General features: G+C 38.0%; 1 protein-coding gene across 1 annotated transcript; it reads left to right on the forward strand.

Annotated features, from left to right (window-relative positions):
• Positions 1 to 5,381: 5,381 nt before the first annotated feature.
• On the forward strand, positions 5,382 to 8,166 carry LOC129277644 (carbohydrate sulfotransferase 3-like). Its single transcript, XM_054913797.2, has 2 exons — positions 5,382 to 7,110; positions 7,534 to 8,166. The coding sequence occupies exons 1-2, from the start codon at positions 6,015 to 6,017 to the stop codon at positions 8,013 to 8,015; spliced, it is 1,578 nt and encodes a 525-aa protein (XP_054769772.2). The 5' UTR covers positions 5,382 to 6,014; the 3' UTR covers positions 8,016 to 8,166.
• Positions 8,167 to 10,130: the final 1,964 nt, after the last annotated feature.

The raw sequence follows: 10,130 nt of genomic DNA on the forward strand, positions 1-10,130 counted from the left end.
AGTGTAAGTAATTTAAAGTCGGCTAATTCCTTGGGGGAAAAAGGTTGAATCAATATCCGGTAAATTGTCATTTTTTTTATACATTGTTTATAAATGTAAAATGCCATTCTGTTTAAGTTAATCTGCACATTGTGCATAATATAGTCTCAATTACTCAGAAACCGTAGTCTCAGTAGCGTGGAAATGATGTTTTAAAGTTCCTTTTGCAAGATTATCAAATATAGGTCGCATTCCACTTGGAATCGAATCAAATCCCTTGCAAAAGTAAGATTTCACTCTATTATCCTTTTCCGGCACTTTTCTCCCCCTCCATAATTTTATTACACAGTTCTTACTCATCAGTTTTGAAAATAATATAATCCTAACCATTATACTTGTCAACATATTTTTTTCTTATTCAATTCACAAACTCTATCACCATTTTCAAATGCAAAAAGAAGGGATACTTCTTCTTTTGATAAGCTCCCGTAATTGAAGCAAGATATATGAATATCAAGGTTTTTTTTTCAACTCCAACATAGCTGGCGATTCTTTCGCGAATGCGTTTTTTTTTAAATAGTAAATCCATTGATCTCGAGCAGACGTGACAGATCAGTCAGAGCTTTCCCACAAACGAATCCTACATGTATATCATAGGTAATAATTGAAGGAGATTACATCCCTATACAGTATTGTATAATTTTGTAATAGATCAGGGTAAATGATAGCAAAGCACCCCTCGATCACGTTTTGATTTGAATAAGCGTTCTATTCAAGAAAGTATTCCCGATAAATTATTTTAATTGCAGCTTCCAGGGCCCCGTCTTACAAATAGTGACGATTGATCCGATCAACCTCAAGTATAATGAAATCCATCAATGTCATCATTCTTTCTTCAGGAAATTTGAACAATGTCCTTTGTAATCAAAGAGAAGCACGCTGAATTACAAAGAAAAAAATGAATATAATAAATATGCATCATTCTAAACGAACATGTAATTTAGATGTCGACGTTGTTGGCTTTCCATAGTTGTGGTTGATCGGATCAATCGCAACTCTTTGTAAGACGGGGCCATAGAGATGTATACTAATAAGTATATAGGCCTATCTCTATGGACGGGGCCCTGGTCTCAGCTTACGCAAGGGAGTTAGGGACCGCTCAATCGTAGGGCTGGGAGGAGGTTGGAGTCTCACAATTCTTTTCTATTAGATTTTCACGTTATGCAATGGCTTTATTTCCGGTTAGGGGTTGGCAAACAACCCACGGCGCTCGCACTCACAACCCACACTACACAACGCACACACACTCCAAGCACTCCCTTTCTTTCTATTTCTCCTGTGACTTCATTTCCTTCATTCTAGCGAAGAAAATCGAAAGTGAGGTAGTGGAGAGACCGAGCTTTCCACAAGAGGACATGTGAATATTTGATAATGAAATTGAAGAATTTGATGTACGGTTTTTATTTTTTTTTCTTGGGGGGGGGGGGGAGCAACCGACCCTTCCCTATCAAAGCTGGGTACAAAAATGAAGTTCAACCCCACAGGAGCATAAAATAAGGGCTAATGCAACATGTATGCCAATTTCTTTTATCAGTATTGGCACTATTTTAGAATGACCCCCCCCCCCAGAATTACTCTTATTCTTCAATATTGCCATCTATGTCTCCTTATAAATACATTAACTGCCACTAACTAATAATAATAATAATAATAATATCGACAACATAGTCATTGGTCAATGTAGAGTTGTGAATTTATATGTGAATTATGATCCAAGTAATACAAACAAAATTAAATGACCTGATACTTTTACTCATTTAACAGTTCTTAAATAATAATAATGATAATTATACTGAATATGCGTACTTGTTGGTCTTATTTTAACAATGATCTCATTATACCCTTTTAATTGACTATGTATAAGAATGAATGTGTATTATGTGCACTCCAATATTATTTATTTGTCTCTCCTTGATTATGTACATTTCTTTATGTGTTGTAATTTGTATGTTTGCATGTAAACAAAATGAATTTCCATTAAGTTGGACAATAAAACAATATATATATATATCAAATATACATTTTTTTCGATTCTTGGGCGACTACTCTACTCACTTCGTCAGCTATGCTGCTTACATACTACACTGGATTTGGTCTTCTCACACAATGTTCCTTGACTCTTATATCATTCGGATAGCTACCCGTCTTTCCCTTTTCAGTATTTGAAAGTCGCAGCCAAAGTGAGCTCATCCCTATCCCTCATGCAGGTAGGACCACCACACCCAACCTTCCAAGACCCCATTGCATTATGGTAACTTTGCCATCCAATGGTAACTTCCATTGTAACGCTGATCAACAACCAATGAAATCAAAGATTCCATGCAAGTTACCATTGGATGGCAAAGTTTCCATAATGGTAACTTCACCAATGGATGGCAAATTTACCATAACCATGATAACGGTAATTTTATGCAGTTTAATGACGTTCCATGAATACAATAACGATTTGAGATTATCAAGATTAAGCGTCTTTGCCTCATCACTTTCCATTCAGAGGCCCCTGAGTTTATGGTATTTTGTAATAGGCCTATTACTTATCAATACCATGGTGATTTACCTATGTGACTCAGTTTCGAACCATAGTAGACTGAGCCAGTACACAGGCGGATTGATGCAGATACAACTCCCTTCCCCCGTCCTCATTGTGTCTCCCTTTTTATGAAAAGTTGTTTTCCATTTTGTTTTGTTTTTTATTCTTGGGAGGGAGGAATTGCTCTTCTCTGGAAATCAAGGACTTTCATGATTGTGTTTGTTGTTTTTGTTATTATTATTATTATTATACTATTGCTTGTCAGAAAAATTCTTGATAATTCTGCCCACCTTTTGTTCCCTTCTATATGAAATATTTTATCCGTATATACGAATCTTAAATGTCCAATGAAATGAATGATCTTTATCGATTGCATGTAATCTCAATCTTTCGTATTATGGAATGTCATAGAATAACCACAAAAAAAATAGAAACGGAAATTATAAACCGCAGCGATTACACTCGTTTGTTACCATGGTTACAGTTGAAACAATCTAAACGTCATAGTTTGAGGTACCTCATGCGTGCATGTTCTAGACGGTGTAAATTACTTGTATAATAATTATATTTATCATGATTAATGGCTATTCACCAATGTATTGATCTCTATTAGGAAAATATTCACTGTTATTTTCTTTAAAAAAAAATAATGTAGAAACGGGATTTCATTTTGCACAATGGTGTTTGCTAATAAGAAAAACGAGATAAATAGCAATCATGTTTTTGAGATGTTTGAACTCCCATACAAGCATGGCGAGTGTGTTCGTGAACTGGCAATTTGACAAACATGTCAAATGCGGATATGTCGTTTGAGGAACATGGGACAGTAATTGAAAAGGATGCTCCAACAATAGTATATAATAGTATAATAGTCATAAATTTAGAAAATTTGAGAATTTGATATTACGAATGATTAACCTTTGTTTGACAGAATTAGAGCATACCCAGTTTTATAAATACGTACTCATCTACTTCAGCGTGTCCTTAGCTGTCAATATTTTCTAATTGAATTTCCATGCGATGATATTTTTATTAGGTTATCACATAATCTCGAATAATAAGTTATCCAAGCATAACCACCAAACGTTTAAACCGAAAATATATAGATTTATTGAGAGAAATGTAAAATATTTAAACGACAGTAGGTTTCGACTGGTTCCAAACAGTATGTGTGAGTGTGAGGGTTTGTCTGTCCGTCTGTTTGACTAAATTACTAATGCTCCAATGGAAGTGTTCTCATAAAATATTGCTCTACTCTTTGGTTGCCCAAACTCAATTATGGACGTGTAGTCTATACCTGTGTGTATGGGAAATGAGTGTGGGTGGGTGTGTGCAAGGAAGGTGATGGAAGTGTGTGCAGGTTTACGTGCGTGCCAGAGCGTGTTTAAAGGGTGAGGGTGTTTGTGCGCGTGTATGTGTGTGGGTAAATGATGAAGGGTGGGGTCGATCCTGGGGGGGGGGGCAGGGGGGCCATCGCCCCACCAATGAAAATATTGGGGGGGGGGGCAAACATATCATTTTGCCCCCCCCCCCAATAATTCCGCATGTGCAACTAAAAATAAAATAAGATTGTAATGTTACACGGAAATCAGCAAGCGAGATCGAGATACCAACTAGTTCTTTATTTAAAATCATGCTCAAAATGTCCGCTTTTCAGATTGGAATATACAAATTTTCAGCTCGCGCTTCGCACTCGCATCATTTCTGTAGCAATAACCCATACTTTCCATGATTAAATAGGTGAATAGAATGTCACGTTTTCAGTTCTAAACCTCAAAAGAACTACCGCTTTGATTTGCAATAATCTTTTGTTGGATATATATCTTGTTCTTTATTAAAAGCGTCCATTAATAAACTCTTTTTTTTTCAGATCGAAATATCAAAATTTTCACCTCGCGCTTCGTGCTTGCATCCGTTTCTGTAGGAAGAAATCCCAAACTTTTCATGATTAAATAGGTGAATAGAATGTCCCGTTTTCAGTTCTCAACCTCAAAAGAACTCCCGCTTCGATTTGCAATATTCTTTTTTTGGATATATATCTTGTTCTTTATTAAAAATCGTCCATTAAACTGTCATTTTTTCAGATCGAAATATCAAAATTTTCAGCTCGCGCTTCGCGCTCGCATCTATTGTTCTTCTAGATACCCATTTTAATCATTGGTACCAAAAATGATTACAATAACAAGCTTTCAGGTCAGAATATAAAGAAATTTCAGCTCGCTCTCGGCACTCACATTATCTGTGTAGTGATATATCTATCCCCTCATGAGTTACTACAAACAGTCCTAAACAGGTACCTTTTCCTGTTTCGCGCTCGCATTAATTTGTTGGTGAGGGTGAGATATATGTCTCTTTCTCATGAGTCATATATATATATATGCATATATAATAAAGGCCTATGTTTGTGGGGGTGTAGGGGTGTGTGTGGGTGAGTTTGTTCGTTTTGTGTGTTCGAGCGCCTTTGGAACGTTTATTCATGATTTTGCCCCCCCCCCCCAATCTGAAAAATGGATCGACGCCCCTGTGAGTGAGTGGTTGAGTGATTGAGGGTGTATGCCTGTATATGTGTGTGTCTTTACATGAATGTATTGTTTGTATTAATTATATTATCATATCAAACAATAGTGACTACTTTCGTGCATATACCGGGTACTTGCCAATATTCCTTATCCGAAAAGAAGACATAAGGTTCTAACCTCTTGAACAGGTCCTTTCAGTTATTCAGTTTCAATTTAATCTTCATGTTTCGTAATATTTGCTATTCGAAATTACATCCCTATTAATCATTATTTCTCTTCATATTATTGCACAGGATGCTGTCAAATAACTGTCATTTGAGGAGAGCATTCTTGAACTTGGCAAGTGTTCGATGACATCATCACCATGAACTCCCAGCGGATTCCAGACATGAACTGTTTTGCGGAAGCCCGTCGTACAGTCAATGTTTTGGTCGTTTGCCCTGCTCAGAAACATAGCCAAGCAGGTGATCAAAGTTACTGAGAATCATTACGGGATAACAGAGAGAGAATGTTCGTCGATGTCAAAGGATATACCAGGTGTTAGAGCATAATGTTAATTAGTTCATAGGTGTGTCTTTTAAAGATAAAAAATGACTTTGCACTTCAATGCTGAATGTTTTTATTTAACTTTGGCCGCTGCCATCCTTATTCAATCCAGGAAATGATTTGTCATACTATGAGTTTCAATGACGATGGGACCATCCAGACAGATTGGTTACATGATAGCGATTGTAGATGATCAAAGAATACGTAATCTTCAGTAAACTCCTTAAAATTAACATGTGATGCGAAAATTATGCATTCGCGATTGAACAATATCAACCAGGCAATATAGCGAGGATGTAGGTTATTTATTATCGTCACAGCGGCTCCTTTTTAAATAACGTAACCAAAGTTGATCATTTCTTTAGCACCATTTGATCTTCATGGTCTTAGAAAACAACATGGCTGGAACAAAACGGAAATCCGGTCATGGAATTTGGGGGTTAAAAATTATCTCATCAGCCAGTACGTCTCGAATGTTTCGATCTTTCCTACTTTTAATGAGCATACTTCTTGTATTGTTATTTGTTTACTTGAACACGAGTGCCTCTCGTCTTTCAGGGGCGATAAATGACAACATACCAATGAGAATACATAGTTATCAAAGAAAACTGATTTCCAATGACGATTCCAGACTAGGGGCGTTTGATCAAGGAAACAGACGGATGAGACAGGGGAAGAAAATGGGTCATGTAGCATCCGAGCACAGGACTAGCAACCTTTCAGGTTTAAAACACAGACCGTTAGAACCTAAGATGGAAAATATCCACCTCGGGTACACCTATGATGAAAATGGGAGGCTAAGAGAAGCCATTACAGTTGATGAATATGTGGACGAAAAGAGCCCTAAGGATGGATTCGTCGCTAAGAATGATCAGTTTGAAGACCGTTCTGATGGTGGCGTGAAAGGGAAATCTGAACAACCAATTTTCATTGTTATTCTTGCGAGGATGAGAACAGGATCGACCTTGATAGGAGAAATATTTAACCAGAATCCATCTCTATTTTTTATCTTCGAACCTCTGATATCTATTGATCCCTTGCTGCGATCGGGTTATGTCAACGTCAGCCAACACAAGAACATATCAACTCAACTCCTGCTTAATTACACCCGGTGTGAATTTCAGGAGAACCTCACACAATCATGGCTGAAGTGGAATGGTGGATCGGTCCGGAGTAACAAGATCGTTCCCCTCTGCAAAAGGCCATCGAGACCCCAAAGTAGCTACCGCAATTGCACTCTCGTCACAGTGGATGACATGCGCAATATCTGCAGCCAGAGTCACCAACGCTTCTGTATAAAGACGATCCGTGCTGACCTCGACTACTTCAAACCACTTATTGATGCAGGGGTAAATGTGAAGATCATCCACCTAGTTAGGGATCCAAGAGGCACTGCTAATTCGAGGAGACTTTATTACAATTTTAGTAAGCCGCATCTACCAAGAACAACTACAACTGGCCATCTAAGATTTAAAGGTGGGTATGATTATTTGACATTGAATAATTCAAGTTCAAATTTATTTATTTCACATCTCTAAAAAAAGAAAAAGAAACAAGATACAGTACGACGAGATCAAATCAATCAAAATAATAATTCCATAATAAGATAAAACAGTAATGGCAGTTTAAATTTGGACAAATAACAGAATACATAAAGTTATGAATGGGATGTGAGGCCTAGCAAAAGCAAATAAGGCATTGACATGCAGGTCTACGGTTACATAAATTCATTGATGTTGAATGTCTATTCAGGCAACGCAAAATGAAGTAAAAATATGACAGCGGTAACGTTTCCATTTTTTAATTCTGAGATTCATGCGATTTTACTCCGATGTCGAAAAACTTGAGTATATATCCGTTTTAAGGCGACTTTCTCTGATCTATTCTTTCTCCTACAAGGTAAACTCGATTCTCTAGGACTGTTGGGCGACTACCCAGACCACGTGGTGCATACCATTCCCCGCCTTTGTCAGTGGACCAGAGATTCCATCCACCAAGTCCAAAACGAGAAGCCGTCTTGGCTTCGCAACCGATATAAGTTAGTCCGCTACGAGGACTTTGCTCTTGACCCGCTTCGTGCCGCACACCAGATCTATGACTTCGTTGGTCTCGAGTTTCCACCCGCTGTCATTGAGTGGATCGTGACCAATACACGATCCAATGATCAACGGAGTGTCAAGCTCTTCAGCACGCACAAGAATTCCATCGAGACGGCGTACCGTTGGAGACAGTCTCTTCGTCCGTTGCTGGTTCGGCAGGTCGAACAGATATGCCATACAACCATGAAGCTCTTAGGGTACAAGGAGGCAAAAAGCGTATGGGATATTGCCAATATGGATGTTAATTTGTTGGATCCCTTGCCGATTCCAGACACATTTTAAGAACCATCGGAGAACCGTTAAGCAGCTGACTTCTCTATGGCAGTCATTTGGTTCATAATATTATGGTAATTGATGTCAACAAGAAGTACATCAACGCAGCCAATATGGACACCTGCCATCGACTACACGCCGTCAAAGGGTTACCCTGTATAAAGAAGACCAAATAAATAAATAAACGCCGTTCACGTTTTTGATGGGGGAAGAAATCAATGCACTGAACATTGTGTACTAGATTATAAAGGAGACAGGAAAGTCGATGTGAAATCGTTATCGAATTAAGCGCCAAAACAATAAAGTGTTCCTTGATTAATGCAGAAATTATTACCAGGAAGTACGTCATAACATACGAGCTCATTTAGCCCAAGTTCAGCACACTTGCAATCTGACCGAATGCTGAGTTTGAGTAGATGATAATTCAAAACTTTTGACAGCATTCCAATGGAAATCGTAATAATATATTAATCTGAAATTGAACAGCCCAATTAGTCGCCGAGGATCGCGGGCTGACACATCAGACAGCAATTATTATCACTGGCGTAAATCCGTGTTGATGGGTGGGGGGGGGGGGATGACTGAAATATTTTGGCATTTTTTGCAATCATGTTTTTAGATATGCAAGGAATTGTCATTGATATGTCCACAGTGGGTCACGGCATTCGGGGGCACCAGCAAATTTTTTGAATCACTGAGTGAGTGCGCTAGTGAGGGCGCGAAGCGCACTCAGTTGCCAGTTATACTGACCTAATATAGATATTTTAAGGACAATGTCATTAACGGATATGTATCTCACTGATCAAATAATGCGAGCGCGAAGCGCGAGCTGATTTTTTTTTATATTCACACCTCAAAAGGGACATTATAATCAAATTTGTGTAATCATGATAGGTACCTGTCTCGTTAAACAATGCGAGCGCGAAGCGCGAGCTGAAAACTTAGATAATTCAGACCTGAAGTGGGGCATTCTAAGGTTTCTTTGTAGGAATTAACTAGGACCATACGTATTTCATTAACCAAACGATGCGAGCGCGAAGCGCGAGCTGAAAATTTTTTATATTCAGATCAGAAGAAGGGACATTTTAAGGACTAATTTTAGGAATTCATGAAGAGCAGACATATCTCACCAATCCACTAATGCGAAGGTAATCATGGACAGGAAATGTTTCATATATACTTTTTGAGTCATGAAAAAGAAGCATATGTCACTACATAAAACAATGATAACTCAAGTGCTAGGAAATATATTTGGTTTATATTGACTTGAAAACGGGATGTTTTAGTACAACAGGATTATATATCTCGTTAAACAGACAATGCGAGCACCAGGAACAATGAAGACGTAGGCGCTGGGCAAATTATGTTTCATAAAGTTATGATAAAAATGTTTCTTATGTAATGTAACATAACATAATTATAATATAATATAACATTATAATGAATAATACTTTCTTCTTTCCCAATACGTTTCTCTTCCTTTCTCCCTCTTTTCTCCTTTCCCTCCTTTCCCCCTTTTTTTTTTGGTCAGCCGATTGGGGGATGTGCCCCCCATGCCCCCCGTAGTTACGCCACTGTATGTCCATATGGCAAATACCCCTCCAATATTATCATCTTTTTTACCCCATGATGGTTTAATGGTTTTATTAGAGATTACATTCAAAATTTTTTGACATTCCATCTTAATCCCTTCCCAAAGACCCCAACATTGATGAATTGGAAGAAACGGGGGTTTCTCTTCAATGTTATAATAAGGACATAAGTATTTCGTTTGGAAATGGTGAACTGGCTCTTTATTTGCATTTTATGATTCAATAATATTGTTTTTTTTTGTTAAGCGGTATTTTAGGAAGAATTTTCACCAATAAAACAATTATCTCTTGTGATTTTTTTTCTTCATTTCTTTCGTAAAAAGTGGGGGGATGTTTGTACAGGCCATCCCCCCCTCCTCGAAAAGTGGGGGGGGGGGGGGGGGTTATATCCCCCCATCCTTCCGGGATTTACGCCAGTGATTATTATAGTGTAGATGCCAAAGGACAATGCCAGTTCATTTTTTGTCATGGCGAGGGGCATGGTGACAGCAAATGTTGACGTCGATTTGCTTTAAAAATAAATGTGGATAGT

The sequence above is a fragment of the Lytechinus pictus genome, chromosome 15 (assembly GCF_037042905.1).
Source record: "Lytechinus pictus isolate F3 Inbred chromosome 15, Lp3.0, whole genome shotgun sequence".
NCBI classification, from domain to species: Eukaryota; Metazoa; Echinodermata; class Echinoidea; order Temnopleuroida; family Toxopneustidae; genus Lytechinus; species Lytechinus pictus.